This window comes from Paramormyrops kingsleyae, chromosome 2, assembly GCF_048594095.1.
Source record: "Paramormyrops kingsleyae isolate MSU_618 chromosome 2, PKINGS_0.4, whole genome shotgun sequence".
NCBI lineage: Eukaryota > Metazoa > Chordata > Actinopteri > Osteoglossiformes > Mormyridae > Paramormyrops > Paramormyrops kingsleyae.
Genome location: NC_132798.1, coordinates 9888327 through 9906783, shown reverse-complemented (window position 1 = coordinate 9906783; position 18457 = coordinate 9888327). Strand labels below are relative to the sequence as shown.

The 18457-nt window shown below is 42.1% G+C and overlaps 1 protein-coding gene across 5 annotated transcripts in view; it reads left to right on the top strand.

The window, feature by feature from the left end:
* The window catches only part of apba1a (amyloid beta (A4) precursor protein-binding, family A, member 1a), a 58944-nt gene extending 40637 nt beyond the window's left edge, over nt 1–18307 (top strand). For 4 of the 5 annotated variants that reach the window (XM_072705203.1, XM_023803363.2, XM_072705210.1 and 1 more), the window contains 11 exons: nt 3429–3539; nt 3816–3855; nt 5043–5188; nt 8575–8607; nt 10037–10123; nt 11582–11767; nt 13601–13780; nt 14132–14344; nt 14635–14754; nt 14948–15088; nt 15194–18307. In XM_072705203.1, coding sequence (XP_072561304.1) covers nt 3429–3539; nt 3816–3855; nt 5043–5188; nt 8575–8607; nt 10037–10123; nt 11582–11767; nt 13601–13780; nt 14132–14344; nt 14635–14754; nt 14948–15088; nt 15194–15265 — 1329 coding nt within the window. In that variant the 3' untranslated portion in view covers nt 15266–18307. The remainder of the gene's footprint in view (nt 1–3428; nt 3540–3815; nt 3856–5042; nt 5189–8574; nt 8608–10036; nt 10124–11581; nt 11768–13600; nt 13781–14131; nt 14345–14634; nt 14755–14947; nt 15089–15193) is intronic. The other variant, XM_023803364.2, reaches the window with a different exon arrangement.
* Nucleotides 18308–18457: the final 150 nt, after the last annotated feature.

Below are 18457 nucleotides of genomic sequence, written 5' to 3'. Positions count from 1 at the left end.
ATACTTTCCCCAGGACCTGAGTACTGGGTCTGCCCAGTAACACTTACATCACAGCGTCACACGTACGCCATTGAGATGGGATCCACACTCTTCTACCGCCCCTGCCCACGTCACACTGTTGCTGTCGGATTCTCAGCACGTAAGTGCGGCCCAGTCAAACCCCACCCCCTCCCCTCAGTCCTCCCCCAGCACTGCTGCACCATGAAATCATACCCAGTGTCAATGATGGACTTGCGCACAAAGTCCTTCATGCTCATTGTTGGAAAAATTATTATGCTTCATATGTGATACTTCAATTGTATAATTTACCAGGCAAAGCTCTTGATGTTGCTTGGTGTTGAATATCAGTCAGCCCTTTGTAAACAATTCTCCTTCATCTCAACTCCTATTGTTGGGGGAGGGATTGTTTTTCTTTATTGAGAGAAACTAATCACTTTTTTCCCCCCAAGGAAAATGGAGGAATAGTCAATGAACCTGATTCACCCACCTTCAGTACAGAACTGCGTCAGCCAGTCAGCCCTGTCGTCTTAAAAAAATAATCTATGTATATAAATAAAATATAGATAAATTGATCCGGCAGAACAGATTGATCCCTCCGTTATTGTTGAAGACCGTCACACTCTGTTTTGGCTGCTTTGCTGACTTGACGTGGCTGACTGTGCTCAAGATTACAGTCTGTTGGCCATGAAGAGAGTATCAGCTATCGGCCTTTATACGTGAGCGTTATATGGCTCTACTCTCTGCTGCTATGCTTGCTTCTGGCCTCCTTGTGTACCTGTACACACACACACACACACACACATATATAATATATATATATATATACTATATATATATCCTCCTGAGACCCGACCTATTCATTTATGTCCATTGTTTCACTGATGTTGGGAAACGTATTTATTCTTGTTGTGCACTAAAGAGGACATGCTGTGAAATTAAAATAAGAATAAATTTGAAAAAATCTAAATTGTAAGATGTCTTATTTCCTCCAAAGACAACCTACAATTGAAGGACACTTTTTTCCTTGGGTCTCAGGAGGATATATATGATAGAGCTGTTTCATGGCTCAGTCCATTGTATGGGAATGAGGATTTATAGTATATAGAAGGTACATAGGTAGGGAGTAGGAATATCAAGGCGAAGGTTCCTGTCCATACATTGCCTGTCAGGTGTGTCTGTTAGATATGCATCAGCTCTCTGGTTCATGATGAACACTTCTCACCATTCTCAGTAAACACGTACATGAACCTCATGTTGGCGCTTGAAGGCATTAGCCCTTTCATTTCCAACAAGAGCTGCTTTTTCTTGCTTGTATTTCTGTTCAAATGTTGATATTTTCCTTGCTGGAGTAAAGGGGTCAAGTAAGAAAACAGCAATTTGGCAAATGAGGGAGCCAGCTTGAGGGTAACTTTCACACCTTGCACGTTGTTCCAGGCAGCTCGAAATACGAACTTCACAGCAAAAAGGACAGTGTAGTGTAGAAGATGGTACGAAATAAGTCTTTACCACATTATGTTAGACTAGATTTTTCAAGCGGCACATTTCCCCTGTTGATACCGCTGCTGTCTTCGGCTCCATCGTTCCACATCAGGTTTTTTTTTTCCATAGCATGATTTATTCAGTGTAAGCTGGAGAAGCAGAAAAGATCAGGTGTAAATAATTAAACAGGCCTCAGTTAGCACAAGCGAATAAAAAGCGTTTCTTGGCGCGCGTTCGCAAAACACGGCACCTCATAGACGTGTGAGATGTACAGATAAGGAAATAAACCGGGAAATATGGTTTCTGTTATCAGACACCCTGATTATGTGACTTGAGAACAATGGGTTTTCTGAAACTCTCTCATTCTGGTCACATTGTTCAGTTGTTTTCCGATATTGGATTTTTTTCAGTTGAATTTATGAACGTTTTTCGATTTCCATCACTGTAGTTGTAAGGAGAAGCAGAGATTAAGAAATTGCGTTGGATTCCCCTGTTTTTATGAGAAAATGAAATGAAGTACGACGTATAGCATATAGTGTCCACAAGAGAACTTAGATATGTTTGATGCATGGAAGGATTTATAAATGGAGAAGAAATTATGAGGATGGATGGATGGATAGATGAATAGATGACATCATGATATGAACACTGAAGCTATTGTAGTCTCAGTCCCTAATGGGATTTGCTGAGATCGATAGTGAATGGCCACTCCTCATTCTAGCATGGATGGAGACAGTGTGAGTAATAAGTTCCTGCATGATAGTTGGTCTCATGGTCGAAAAATTTGATGCTCAGCATGAAATGAATTGGGGGGCATCACCTTACGAAATTGCAGGTTTAGACCTGGTGAAACTGGCTGCCTCAGTTCTGTGTCCGTCAGGGTGACGTAGGTTAACACCCACATTTGGGCTGACGGGCATGAAACAGGGTGACATGCAGTCGGGCAGAGTGGCCCAGGTGTAATTGGAGCCCCTGACCCCCCCCTCCCATTCACACGCTGATCACTCGCGGTCTGTCACCGGAGCCCAGCTCCTCTGCAGGTCATTGTTTCCGTTATCGCGCGTACAGACTGCGTGAGAAGGACGGTGCAGCCAGCTCTCCATCGCGGGGTCTTCAGTCTGGGATCTGCACTGCCGTTAGACTCGTGATCTGCAGCGCGCCATGGAGAATTTCTGGATATACCAGGAGGAACGTCGCGAGGGAGATGAGGTTCGGGTCGGGCGTTTCTCTGTGTGCGTTTGAGGTGGTCTGGGCTCTTTCGTTTGAGGTGGTCTGGGCTCTTTCCTGCTTCGAGGACGTGCTGGTTTCAGTTGTGTACCTTCTATCGTCTTCCACTGAATGTTAGTGTAGGCTGGGAATTAGTGGACAGGAAAATGCTCATTGAGCTTAATAGTCACTTTAGCATAATATATTATAAAAACAAACAAGCAAACAAACACACACATATATATATATATATATATATATATATATATATATATATATATGCAATGTTGTTTTTTTTATATAGGTAATCGTTCTTTAAAAAAAAAAAAACATCATATATAGATTAGATCTATTTAAAATGGTTAGTAATGGTTAGGTTTGACTTTTTGACCAGCCTAGGACAGGGGGGAGGGAATTCAGCCCCAGGGGAGCTTGGACCATGTCCCCCACGCCGTAACTGTGGAGATGCGAGTGGGCTGTCGCCTGACCTCCTGTCCTCTTTCCGCCGCGGAGGTGTACAGCCGCGCTTGCCGAGGCAGTGCTGTTGGACTGCTGTCTGACAGAAGCAGTACAGTTTTAGTATTAGGATCTGTTTCATACTCCTTGGTCATCATGACCCAAGTCATGTGGCACCAGTCGTCGGCCTTTGGTCTGACATCACCTTTGCTTTGGAGAGATGAGTATCACGGCCCCCCTGCTTCCCCTGGAGCTGCGGTAACTTTAGCTCATTTTTGTCTCCTCAGTCTCCCAGTTCAGGGTCCGCCTCTCCGCAGGGGGCAGGATCCTCCAGCAGACATCCAATGCTGCCGGAAAGGAGCGACAGCTTTGATTCGTCTCCTCCAGCCGGCAAGGAGGTACAGTCTGCAGCTGGGGGGGGGGGGGGGGTTGAGTGTTAAACTCAGAGCTACCTCAATTAAGACACTTATGCAACTTCTCCTGCTTTTAACAGCCCATGCTTACCACCTACCATGTATTGTATGAAGGAAGAGTCATACCCATATTCTTGGTGTGAATTCCGAGTCGGAAACAAAGCCTGGCTATATTTCACTTTTTGTGTCAGAGGATGATTTGACATCCCCCATGTTTTTGTAAGCTGTCCTTATGCTGAGTCTTTTGTTATGTGTTTGCAGTCCAGGAAGAGCCTTGCTTCGTTCCCAACCTACGTGGAAGGTGAGTGTCGCGAGCCAGACCGAAGCGAACAATGACGACAAGCCGTCAGTGAGTCATGAGACTGACGATATACGCATTTGAGAACTTTATCGATCCGAGAAATTGTTGTGTAACCATACAATGCAGGAGATGATCCATTTTAAGTAAAGGCTCCGTATCGCCGTTAGCTTGTATGGCTTAACATGTGTCACGAAACACCCACACGGCACCTTCCTGAATTTCTGCGGTAGCTGAATTCTACTGGGGCCTTCTCCGCCAAACCGCCATTACCACGTCACTACATTTAATGACGTCCTGTCTAGCTAGAAGCGAGTTATTTGTCTGTCATGGCAGGTCGATGAGCTTAGAGAGTGATCCCTGATATTAAGGTTCCCCGGGTAGGATGTCTGTGTTCGTGTGGGATCTCCAAGGGCTCCCTACCTTGACCATACAAGGCACGTAATGGTTTGCAAGAAAGCAACACAGGTCATTTTCAAACTTGTAATTTTCTGCCAGGCAGGTTGTCATGCTCTGTGACCTTTTAGAAATTAGGGTCTCTCTTTCTCTCTCTTGGACACACACACACACACACACACACCTAATTGGTTTTTCAACAGCAAATCTTTCTCTTTCTTTTCTCTCGAGGCCTTTAATGCTTGAAGCCCATTTACTGCACAGAACAGCAGCTATTCGTTGTGTAATTGAACCTGCTTGTAGTAAGAGCTGGGCGCAGATTTTTGATTGCATAGGATGTTGCCTGCTTATTGGTGTGCAGTAAAGCAGCAATTTATGATACCTACCATGATGATGTTTTAGTGGAAATCACAAATCCCAGCTGGGGCCTGTTGAAAGTTCACTTTAAAATTGCCCAGCATGTGCATTATTTACAGTTTTGCTATTGTTACACAAGTTCAAGGCTCTTATCAGCAGTCCAAAAAGAGAGATACCTCTCTCAGGCTTACGGTTCTTGCAGTTCTGAGTGGGTCTCCAGGGCCTGAAAGCTTGTCACGCACTGATTCAAAACCTGTCACTGGCTAATGATAAGGTCAGCCCCTCTATATGAATTATAGCCCCTCTTATGTCCCCCAGTTAAAAACGAAGTCCTAGAATCACCCCTGAGGATGTCACTTATGATGTGTGATATCTGCTTCTGCTCCTCCTGCTTCTGCACGTCATTGTCATTGTTATTTTTGTATTTTGTCACGCAGTACCTGGGCCCTGTGACCCGGAGGACCTAATCGATGGCATCATCTTCGCAGCCAACTACCTGGGCTCCACCCAGCTGCTGTCAGACAAGACCCCCTCCAAGAACGTGCGCATGATGCAGGCACAAGAGGCCGTCAGCCGCATCAAGGTGAGGCTCCGCCTGCTGGAGTCTCCGCGCGGCTCCTCCGTCACCCTCGTTCACTCCTGCACATACCCAGTGGGCCGACTGAGCATGTGCACGCCCGACATATGGAGACTTAATGGTTTGTTAACATACCACACCGGTTACTGTGGGTTTCTACGCATTTGACTGAGTTAACTTAGTGGTTTAATTCTACTTTTGATCTATTCTGAATATATTAATATATAATTATTTTTTTTTGGGGGGGGGGGGGCAAGGGCTAGGAGGAAATGTCTGTAGACTAAGTGTAGGTTAATACACTCAAGCAGTGCATTATGGGTTTTTAAATGCATGGCTGTGGAGTGAAAGAACAAAGCAGCACGCAGTGAAGTGCAGTGACTAACATACAGTGCTATGCTTGGAGCACATTGCCCTGCCTATAGCGCGGTTAGTATTACTTGGCATACACGTTTGTACCACAAGACATCATTTTCTCGATTACGAGCCAAAAACTACTTTCTTCCCCCAATGATTAAACATTCTGTTTAGCTTCCGTTCATTTTAAATTGTGTTCTACATATGGAATTTTAAGCAAAGTTAATTAGTATTATAATCGTGCGTAAACTTACAGCTGTGGTTCGCCTGGCTGTCACTGCGTGTTAACGTTAATCATTACCAGTCAGGTTCGAGAATTCAGCAGTTCCTCTGTGTAATATAATATCTTACATGCTGGCATCAAATATTTTGTCGATTAAAAAAACACCAATGACTGTAGGTGTTCAAAATGTTTAGGCAATGTCATGTTTCCAGAGAATTTGATTAGGTGGATCCGCAGCATCAGGGGAGGGCAGGGGATTGTGGCGGGGGGGGGGGGGTGTTTGGAGGTGGAGGAGAAGGGGGGGTCATTAGATGATATATTAGCATATATTAGCGTGCTTTGGGACCACATGGGTATTGGACGGATCATCTTTTAGCATTTTCTGACACCTATGTTCTTCACTCCACCTACCAATCAGATTTTTCTGAGGGGGGTGGGGGGGTGTGCACTCCTTATAGTCCACAATCTACAGCTCTCTTTTACTGGGGATTGGAATCAAACTGATAAGTAATTACACATGATCAATAATCTTTAAAACAAGAAAGAAGTACATTTGTGTGTTTCTCCTTTAATTACTGAATCTTTTAAAAGCAGGAAAGAATGTTCTGGCCATAGAGAGTATAGTACGGCTATGATTTCTACGTTGTGTTAATATTTTTATACTTTAGCGTCTTGAGAGAGGAAGTTTTAATATATATTTTCTTCAACATGGTGTTTGACTTTGAACATAAAAACGCTTTTCACTGCAAACAGCTGACGATCCAGAGTCGCTGAAGGGCAGCATAAACGCCGAGTCGGTGTTCATCTCATGAAGCACTTCTGTGTTTATCGGAGGCCTGTGATTACGATGATCTTGCCCTTATACAAAGTGATTCATGTCTAAGCAGTAATAAGACTAGTCATTCCATTCGTCCGTTTTCTAGCCGGTTACCCTGGTCAGGGTGGCGAGGTGGTCTGGAGCCTATCCCAGGTAGCACTGGGCACTGGGCACTGGGCACTGGGCACAGGTGCAACCTGGACAGGATGCCAGTCCCCTGAAATATATGAATAACAAATAGACCCTATGACTGTCAATGCAGCTTTGTATGTTTACCAGTCCTTGAAAATAAACTGTTCGAGAACATTTACCTTCACGAATTTCAAAAATGTAGCGTTGCCAGTGAATGGGCTATTCTGAGGCTTGAGTGTTAGAGACTTGTCATCGTTTCTCATTTCTTGCCAGCTGAACTGGGCTTTCCTTCCCATCAGTGCCAGTCTGTCTCTCTAATTGTCTTACCACCCACTGAACTTGTATTTTTTTCATGTGAAAAAAAAGTAACAAGCCAAAGATTTCTTTGACCATTTGTTTTGACAAGGCATCATCAAAGTTCTTGTTTTCAATTTTGATTCAATTTTCTTGATCCCTTTTATTTATGGGACTTCAGGAAACCCTCCAGAAAACAGAACATTGAAAGCAGACACCCCGGAATTTTGCGCTGACTGGTTATGTTGAAGTGTGTGTTTATCTCCGTTTCACCCACAAAACACATTAAATTCCCTACAGTGTGACTGAAATATGGTTAACGACATCATAGCTATTGGGCTGGATATCGTAATTTGCAGCCAGATGTTTCGATACTCAGAAATTTTTAACTATGCTGGCATCTTGAGAATTCACATCCTTTGTAGCAACACAGACCTCTAAAATAGTGGGAAAAAAATTTCACTGTGGAGACATATTATATTAAACCACTGTTGTATATAGCTGTGTGAATGGCAAATGGATAACATGCACAGAGCCAGACTTACACTGATAACACAAGTAATAGGCAAAGAAACAATATGCAGGTTAAATTGTTTCTATTTTTACATTGTGATGCTGTAGTTTTCAGTATGTTTTGTACCTGACTGAATGGGCCCATCAACAATTGCCATCCTGAGTTCTGAACCTACAGGTAGTCAACTTTCTTTACTCGATATACGCACTAAATTTCTATTTTTATTAACAAAGGCAGAGGATCTTTATTATCTCAGATGTGAGGTTGAAAATTGACCTGCATTTTTAAAAGTATATTTTAGCATAGCACTATCCTCAGCCTTATGTGTTCAAGCTGTATTTCAGCTTCAGTTTTTGTTATACATAAGACAAGCAAAAATACATATATCAAACCATAATCCAGTGACTGGGGTGTCTGAGGTGACTAATCCTCTGCTACAATCAAACGCAATGACATATATAATCGTTCACAAAGCAAGTGAGCCACCTGGTGGTTAAGCAATAAAATGAAGACCATTGACTGCTAGCATACGATGAGCACACAGGCTCAACACTCAGGATCAACACTCAGGATCAACACTCAGGATGAGCACTCAGGATGAGCACTCAGGATCAACACTCAGGATGAGCACTCAGGATCAACACTCAGGATGAATGCACAGGACCACAACAACACTGTGTGGCCTATTGAGCCTCTGAGCTTCTGGCTTGTTACAAATAAAGGGTCACTTACTGTATGCACCATGATTACTTCTTTCTCTTTCATTGGTCTCGGCAGAAGCCTTTGGCTTTAAAATAATGTTCCCAGCTTTACAGAATCATACACACACACACACCTGTTCCTCAACGTGTACATTTCTTGTGCTATGGTCTTGTGTGACCCCACCCCTACCCCCACCCCCGCCGGCACCTCAAACACCATAAGCTGTAACCGCCTCTGCGGATAACTTATCACTTGTGTAATTACCTTCCACCTGATCCCCAGCCCTCCTGCCTGACCCTGTCTTCCCAGCGCTGCTCTAACCATTCTGCTGTCTCTGTTTGTTCCATGCTAAGCAGACGGCCCAGAAATTAGCCAAAAACAGGAAGAAGGTGCAGTAATTCTTCACTGGTTTGGTATTATTTTTGCCTGTTTCTTTAAATCTGTGCCTCCTTTTCTGTTCCTTTTTTTTTTTCTTGGTGCATTTTCTGGATCCAGCAACCAAGTAGCACTTTTTCACCCATGACCGCAAACATTTGGTTTCTTTTTTCCATTCTTTATTACACATCAGTTTCTCGTTCTCATTAAGCTGTAAGCAAACAGGAACACGTACCCCAGTAAGGACCTTTCACAGCATGTCGGCAGTGAATTGTTGCTGGATGCAGAAAATGATGGTGCCGGAGTGATGCAATGCGCTGTGCCTCTGTCTGTTAAGTGCTGTTGATGTCGTTTGTGTGCATATTTGGAAGCTTTTTTTTTTTTTTTTTTTTAAATCTTTTTTCTTGTTTTTTTTTTTTCCTTTTGCAACACGTCGACAGAAGTGCGGTACATTAGGCAATGTAGTGGTGCAAGATGATGCCTCTAGTGTAACTGAGTCTGTTTATAGCCTTCTGAAGTAGCACTAACTTACACTTGCTCAGTCTGAAGCCTGTTTAAAGCCTTCTGAAGCAGCACTAATCTACACTTGTTCAGTCTGAAGCCTGTTTATAGCCTTTTGAAGCAGCACTAACCTATACTCGCTCAGTCTGAAGCCCGTTTATAGTCTTCTGAAGCAGCACTAACCTACACTCGCTCAGTCTGAAACCCGTTTATAGTCTTCTGAAGCAGCACTAACCTACACTCGCTCAGTCTGAAGCCCGTTTATAGTCTTCTGAAGCAGCACTAACCTACACTTGCTCAGTCTGAAGCCCGTTTATAGTCTTCTGAAGCAGCACTAACCTACACTTGCTCAGTCTGAAGCCCGTTTATAGCCTTCTGAAGCAGCACTAACCTACACTTGCTCAGTCTGAAGCCCGTTTATAGTCTTCTGAAGCAGCACTAACCTACACTTGCTCAGTCTGAAGCCTGTTTATAGCCTTCTGAAGCAGCACTAACCTACAATTGCTCAGTCTGAAGCCTATTTATAGCCTTCTGAAACAGCACTAACCTATACTTGTTCAGTCTGAAGCCCGTTTATAGCCTTCTGAAGCAGCACTAACCTGCACTGGTTGCCAGAGCTTCACTGAAGGGAAAGAATTTGACACCAGTCACATTGACTGGCATTTGGGGCTCTTCTGTAATTTAAAGGCATATTTTTGAATATTTTTTCCCACACCGTTCACCCTGATAAGTTATTGAAATTTGCTCATGCCACTTAATATGCAAAAACAGAAGAAGAAACCCTTCACAGTAACTCAGGCTGTGTTCTGTGGTCCTAACATTGTGGCGTGTTGTTCTGACCTCCGACTCTTGACCTCAGGACTGGATGTGAAACAGGTCTTTTCTAACACAGTGAAGCTTCCCCTGGCTTTGACTGAGAGACTGTTCCCATTCATTCCCCAGGCTCCAGAAGGTGAGGCCCAGCCAATGACAGAGGTGGACCTCTTCATCTCTACCCAGAGGATTAAAGTTCTGAATGCTGACTCACAGGTATATTGTAGCTATATTCCTTCCTATGGGAACATATCTACCACAAGTGCAAACAGAAGCAAAGTGCAAAATGAGCAGAAATCAGTGTTAATTTTAAGGTATTAAGGCACAAGCCCTCAACAAAATAAAAGGAATACCACAAATTGCAATATTTTTTTATGTAAGTATGCCTCCGTATGGCGTTTAAAACAAAATAATCCAGGTAACACCAGATTCCCTATGAGATGCTGCTTTGAATGTTTTGATTTTGGCTCTGAATTTTGGGATTCTGTACAATGTCACAACCTAAACTCATGTTGTTTACATCCAGAAAGGAATATTATAGGTCTTCATTAAAAATCATTGATCATACTATTCTCTCATTTGGGTATCAGAATACCATATGTGTTAATGTGATTAAAGAAATAATATATAATATAATAATGTCCTATACTATGAATATACAGAAGTTGCATTTAATTCAGTCTGGTGCCTGGCCATACAGAATTAGTTGTGTCAGTTGCTGTCACCACAGGAAGGCTACTAAATTATTCATTGTGGCTTGTGTCAGCATCACAGCTATGTTCTAGGTACTAAAAGACTGTCAGGCAGTATGTTTCGACCAGATCCTATGTCACTGCTAGTCATGGGGCTTAAAGATTTTTTATTTGATTTTGAGGTTTTTCAACCATCCTAATGAGTGAATATTCACAAAGGATTGCGCATCTCATATTCTAAAATTGCATCAACTGTATGTCAAATAACATATAAATAACATTATAATTAACTATTTCATTCTGCCCCACCGGTCTCTCCAGCCCCCATTTTTCATTCCTGTTTTTCACCCCTTTCCTTATACCTTCTTCTCCTCTTACGGCTTTGCTGTTTTGTCTTTAGGTCGCCCCCCCCCCCCCACCCCTGTCCTATCCCGCTTCTCTCACATGCTCTTTCAAGCTGAAATAAATTTAACCAATTACACTGCACCTTGTGTAAAATAAGTCTTGTAAAATCTGCTGTTGCAGTCTTTCTAGTAATTAGATTTTTGTTTAATGTGGAGAAAAAAATATTCACGAAATTAGGAAGTGCTCCATTAAGGAACACTAGGGCTGAAAAACAAATTACTTTATTAAATACTTCCCTGGTTGCCCGAGAAATGTCATCCATAATTGTGTTTATAAGAAATACATTTTTTTTCCAACCAAATTGTTTTATTGAAGTCTCAGAGGTCGCAGACTGACCATAGGAATTTCTTGGTAGGACACATAATCGTAAAAATAAAAATAGTACAGACACGGTCAACCTCAAAACAGTCCTTCCTCTTGGATCCTGTAGGGCCCAAGTAGTTTGTTTTCCTTAAAACTTAAGGACTTTGGAGAAAACTTAAAGACACAAGATTAATCAGAATTGCATAATATTTTATGAAATGGGCCTTTGGGGATTTTGGCCCTTCTTGAACCCCTGCCTTCATCCTTTGATCAGGAGACCATGATGGATCACCCCCTGAGGACCATCTCATACATAGCAGACATCGGGAACATTGTGGTTCTGATGGCCCGGAGGAGAATGCCCCGCTCCAACTCGCAGGAGCCGCTGGAGGCTGCAGACCCGGCCCAGGATGAGAAGCGTCAGTACAAGATGATCTGCCACGTCTTTGAGTCAGAGGATGTAAGCAGCCCTACCACAGTCCTCCTCATTTCTGCCTTTGCTTTCATTTCTTTCTCCTTTTCTTTTTTTTCTTTATCTGCTGTATTATAGCATTATTGCCTTATCCCTCCTATTATGGTGTTCCCTCATCACGCACTCAGAACGATGGTTTACAGGCATTAATATAATTTCTAGTGCATTTTCATTATTCTGCTTTATGTTTATTGTGCTGTGTTAATGTTCTCCTGCTATTCACTTAATAACATAACCCAGACTCAGACTGCATTACTACACGTACAGTAGCTGCACCACGTTAGATATTTAATATTGCATTATATATAAAGATGTGCTGTTTTCATTAAAATTCCTGAAGCTTTAAAATAACGAGGCCATTTTAACTTCAATGAAGTGTGTTCCCACGGCTGAAGGCTTTTCTGAGATCTTGTAGAATTAGTCTGCTGCTCTCCATCGGTTCCATTTACTGCTGACATAATAGACCTGTTCAAGAACAGCCCTGACAGATACTAGAAGAGCCATTCTGAGATATTTATGTTCATTCACTCAGTTCTTTACCCCAGAGTTATAATTATTAGGTAAAGAATCCCAGCTGTACCAATAATGACCAGGGGCACAAACACTGCCCTCCCAGCCTTGTTAATTAAGGGGGGAGGACTATCGAAAAAGGTAATTGTCATTAATTTCTTAATGAATCATGAGCTCACAAGAGCAAGCACTTCAGGTTAAGGCAGCAGGTTGCGTCGCTGGTCCTGTAGTTAATATTTCAACAGCTACTGCAGCTTCAACCTTTTGTTGAATTTTTTGGCGAGTTTGTTATGAAACACGCGTTTGGGGAGTATTGGCGGAATGGTATGAATGCTGCATACTTTCCCGGATCAACAAAATAAATTCAAGCAAATCGTCGGAAACATTTCATAACAGGAGCATTGTAGTTATAGGTGTTGTCTGAGAGAGACCCATTCAAAGGCGTATGGAACGCTATGATGTTTACATCATTCTTTGCTACCAGATGTTTAGTCAAATTGCCAGTGAAGGATGTTTATTAAAATGCGGAATTCCAGTATGAGTGGACAGGACATTTTTTGTAAATTATGTAATGAATCAAAAACTTAGTACTACATCACTGTGACACAGTGTATTAGCCATTTCCTCTTTATTCTCTTTATGTTTATAACAGGGTATCAGAAGGTGATGACTGCTTAAAATGTTTATTTCATATCCATCCACCTTCAGAGCACGTATACTGGTTAAGGTCATCTGGAGCCTGTGTCAGGCAGCACTGGGAACAGAGCTGGGCGACACCCTGGCCAGGAAGCCAGGCCCCTGCAGACCAAACATGCCGTACTCACACAATGCAGGCCGTACATGATGCCAGTTAGCTAACTGCATGTCTTTGGACTGTGGGAAATTTAAATGTGCAGTCCTGGTGATGTGCAGTCCTGGTGATGTGCAGCCCTATGCACCAATACTACATTATACAAAAATAACGGCAACGATTTATATTTTTTTTAGTTGTTGATTGGAGGTTGGGAGTTTTTTTTACTTACATATAAGATACCATCTGAGAGAGGAATTTATTGCACTCAAGTGTGAAATGCCCTGCAACTATAGCTTTGCTCACCCTGTGTGTTTTTTTTTTTTTTTTTTTTGAAAATTAAAGTAGAATAAATTTTGTCAGTCAACTGTAAGCGTGAAGTCTATTTGCTGTGCGGGCAGCTCGTAAAGTAGAGCATTATTTTCTGAATGCTTCTTGAAGCATTAGTGATCACACTAGCAGCCAACCTGATGGAATGTCTCCCCATCATTGACCTCCCTATGCATACCTTCCCCCACCAGGCACAGCTCATAGCCCAATCCATAGGGCAGGCCTTCAGCGTGGCCTACCAAGAGTTCCTGCGCGCCAACGGCATCAACCCCGAGGACCTGAGCCAGAAGGAGTACAGTGACCTTCTCAACACGCAGGACATGTACAATGATGACCTCATCCACTTCTCCAAATCTGAGAACTGCAAAGATGTGAGTGTGTTTGACAGGGGCAGACCAGGTCATGTGTAGCCATATTTGGGACAGACTTTTCTTGTCTTATTTGCATGGTAGCTAATGATTTGCTTGTGTCTTTACCATATGGGAAGATCATAGCATATGCTAAAAACATGTTAATCATCTGTTACGTCAGCTGAGGAAGACACGTTTATGATACACTATGTCATAAATACACAATCGTTTTAGTATGTCTGTGACTGGTGGTTCTTTTCTTTTCTTGAGTCCCCAAGACTTTTGGCTGCCGAATCTATGAGAATCCATCTGATCAGTTTATAGACAATCCCTGCATGCGTTTTAAGAGTTTGACTTCTTGTTGTCCATTAGGTTTACATAGAGAAGCAGAAGGGGGACATTTTAGGGGTGGTCATCGTCGAGTCAGGATGGGGCTCCATCCTTCCCACCGTCATCATCGCCAGCATGATGCACGCTGGCCCAGCCGAGAAGTCCGGCAGGATCAACATCGGAGACCAGATCATGTCCATAAATGGGACGAGCCTGGTGGGGCTGCCCCTCTCTACCTGCCAGAGCATCATTAAGGTAACGAGACACAAACCCAAGCTCCTTTTGTTGCACCTTTATGTGAGGTACTTAATTAAGCTGAACTATTTCAATAGATTCATCAGTATAAATGGGTAAGACAATAATAACACCAACAAAATAACACCAAAAGAACAACACTGAGAGCAGTCTAATGGTGAACCTTCATTTGGCTGCTCCATTGATTCGCTCCAAAGCACTTTTCTCCACTTCAGATCAGAGATGTGATAAGACAGCCAAGGTTTAATGGTTTCTCTGACTCTCACACCCCCCCCCCCCAAATCCTCCAGGGACTAAAGAATCAGTCTCGGATAAAGCTGAACATTGTCAGATGCCCGCCCGTTACCACTGTTCTCATAAGGAGGCCGGATCTGAGGTACCAGTTGGGCTTTAGCGTACAGAACGGCATTGTGAGTATCCCTTGTTATTTCACACAGTATCTCTTGTGATCTCTTGTGTTTCACGTTAGGAACTATGGTTTTCAGTACTGTAGCCCAAGAACTTGGCCAAAAATCACAAACCCGTTTTTTGTTACTTATGGTACGTCATGGCAGATTTGGTAAGTCTTGGTGATTGATTCACTCCTCTGGTCTTCCCCCGAAGATCTGCAGTTTGATGCGGGGCGGGATAGCGGAGCGTGGCGGAGTCCGTGTTGGCCACCGCATCATCGAGATCAATGGCCAGAGTGTGGTGGCCACGCCCCATGAGAAGATTGTGCACATCCTGTCCAATGCGGTCGGGGAGGTGAGCTGTTTTGCACCTCCACACTTTGAAAGCGCTTTAAGAAGTTATTTTTCGGTAAAATGCCTAGAGGATTTCTCATTCTCACTCATTCTTGCCTTCCTGTAGATCCACATGAAGACCATGCCGGCCGCCATGTATCGCTTGCTAACTGCCCAGGAGCAGCCTGTTTACATCTGAAGTTGACCGGAATCCCGACTTCTGACCTCAAATCCACAAACCCCCCCCATCCCAGGAATCCCCCATTGCGCCCGGAGGCTGTAGTACTCTGGTGTACAGTGCTGCGTCTCTGTGTCTCTGTCACATGTCCCCATACTCGTTTACTTTCGTGTGTGCGTGTGCGTGTGTATATTTCTACATTCATCATTTTGTCACCAGCTTTTTTCTTAAACTTTTTTTTTTTTTTTTTTTTAAAAAAAAAAACAATTTCACTGCCTCCGTTTAGTTTTAGCCTTGAACATATTTTCTCTTTGAGAAAAAAACAAAAAAGTATTTGGAAGAATTTGAATCTGTGCTACCTTCCTGGTGAAAACATTGTAGGATGGCAGGGTTAAACTTTAGTTACTTTCTTCCTTATGGTGGTAAATCTGTCAAGGACCATAAGATGGGAGTTATGTTTTCTTCGGTGGTGCTGAGATTTAACAAGCATTCCTTATGCATTTCATTTTGCTCAAACTTTAAAGGGAAGCCCTTATCTTTGGACACTAACTAGGAAACTGGACCAAAGTAAATGCTTCAGAGAAATTCCTGAAAGTTTCCAAAAGCACATTTATGTAAGGAATGCTGTTTAGGATTTACTGTTATCCAGTGGGAAATTTCACATTTTCTTTTTTCAGACAGTAAAAGGTGTGTTACAATGATGTAAACTAAAGCATAGTTTATTTTGGTTTCATAGTTTAGTAGCCATGGTTGTTGCTCTGGAGACGGAACACTACACAGAGTCAATGTAGTCTTTGTTTTTGTGAATTAACTCCAAGAGATGTTGAGTTTTGTTTGTTATATTAGTTGATGTCCCTGCAAACAACAGCACAAACAACATTTTAAAGACTTGCACATTTGGGCATGAGAAAGGCATTTTGAAAACAGTTTCTTTATAGCTTGTGAGGTCTGTCATGCTTGTGCCCGAGTGCATAGTAGGCACACTGTAAATAGAGAGTAACTAAGTTGCAGTGTAACTCTACAGAAAAAGCTAACACCCTTTCAACTGCAAACGTGTCACAGAAAAGACTAGGTCATTTTAGTGCTGCAAGAACTCTTGTTAAGGTTATTTGAAAAGTACCCTTTCATCGACAATAATAATTCATTATGATTTGTTAACATTTACCATGGTGACTCAAAGACCCCGGTTAGTTATTTTCTTTAAAAGTGCAATAAGTACGGAGAATTTCCAGTCTCAACAAAACAAGGAGCACTTTGACATTTGATAATTTAATTTTATGAAATCTCTAATATCTAAAGAAAGGTAATTATTTTTTTCTCAGGGAAACCATTCTGTTTGAAACACTCATATGAGGTGGGGGGGGGGTGACAGTTAACATTCAAATGATGCATTGTAGGATGAAGATTGGATTGTAGATTAGGTTACTTAAATCTGTACAGGACTGAAGAAAATACATATTTATATGAATGTCCAGTTTTCTGGATGGATTCAATGATTTAATTTGTTGAACACCTATAGCAGCAGAAATTCAGGCATTCAGGCGATGGTGTAATATTATACTCGTGTTTGAGTTTTATGACACTTTGGCCCAGGTAACATACCCTACATGATCCTTTCGAGTAGCTGGAGAATTACGTTGTAGAAATTCGACATCCAGAGGTAGTTAGTATAAAACCCTCTGATACCGACTGATTGTAATCATGTCTGTGTGCTTAGTTCTCCCTCGGCTGGTTTCTGTATATATATTATGGTAAACGAGTAACTGAAAAAATAACTTGAATTTGATGGTGTGAAATATTTCAGGCTTGATAGCTGTGGCATGTTGGTATCGTGATTTAAAAAATAATTTATTAGTCGAGCTGGAAGGCAAGCAAGGATTGTATAACATTTTGGTCATACTTTAAAATACTTTGATTTACATGTAAAATGTAATTGGTTTACATATCAAGCATCATATAAATATGGAGGTAACTGGTAATGTTTTTCTTAATTTTTACAATAACATGCATGCAGAAAATATGAATCTGTCCCATGGCCTTGGTCAAGTACTGGACATTACCTCAGCTCTCCTTTAGACGGGTCATGAACTCTGATGAACTGCAGCCCGAAATAGCAGGTCTGTGCTTTGGATTAATGTTTACAAAGGGGCGCAATGTATTTGGATGGTCAAGCTGCAGTTATACACCAACTTCCTTCCCACCACCTGGTCTGTGTGCATCTTCTCCCGTCCCCCCGCCTTACTAGCGTCAAGGTGATCCTACGCAATCATGTTGGCCTTATCGTTACTATATATATATTTTTTTGGACAAAACGAGAGTGACAAGACACCACTTTGTGTCGCATGACATACGGATCCATCAGCTTCATCATTCTTGCTTATGGTTTTCATGAAATGTGATGTTTTTTTTTTCCCCGATTAAAAATTACGTAGCGTTTAACCAAAACCAGCTGCAAAACATAATAGTGTATAATTCTTGTGGATCCTTTGTGGGCCAGAATCTGGAAATTCTGTTGATATATAGATTGGTCTTTTAACGAGACATTACCGAATATAGATTTTGACCGACATGTTTCATGTAACTCTTAACATGTGTTGGGTTCAGTGGTACTTTAGCAACAGATGATGATTGTGAAATTAATGTACCTTGGGGCGACTGTTGTGAAAGGAGCTTTATAAAAATAAATTGAATAGTAGTGGAAAAGAAAAGTTTAGAACTCAAGGCACACGTGTCAAACGCGTGCACCTAGTCTGGGCAATGTAGAGGAGTACTATAATGCAACAAAGATGTCCTTTGTATAAAAGAAAGACATTGAAAGACACTTGAGTAAATAATGGCTGTGGATTTCACATACTCTAGTGTTTATAAAATGCACTTGTTTTGAATGTAATTAATCTTAACTCTTGTTTGTCAGTATGTCAAACTCTCTGTAAAGCAACAGCAATGTTTATTTATTTGCTAGCTTTTTCTGTGGCGTTACAGTTATAAAGCTGCATTCCTTCCCCGAGGCTGGAATGTTTGTAACAGTATTTACAACAATAAACTACTTGCAGAACAATAGAACTAGTCGTTTATGCTACTGCCTGACTGGGGGTTCGGGTCTTTATTGCATCTGCAGTTATTTAGTTGGCAGATTGCACCTGGCTGTTGGAAGGCGTAAGGATGGCTACCCACAGGAGGCCCTACAGCAGGTAGGACAGTACTTAAGGTCCA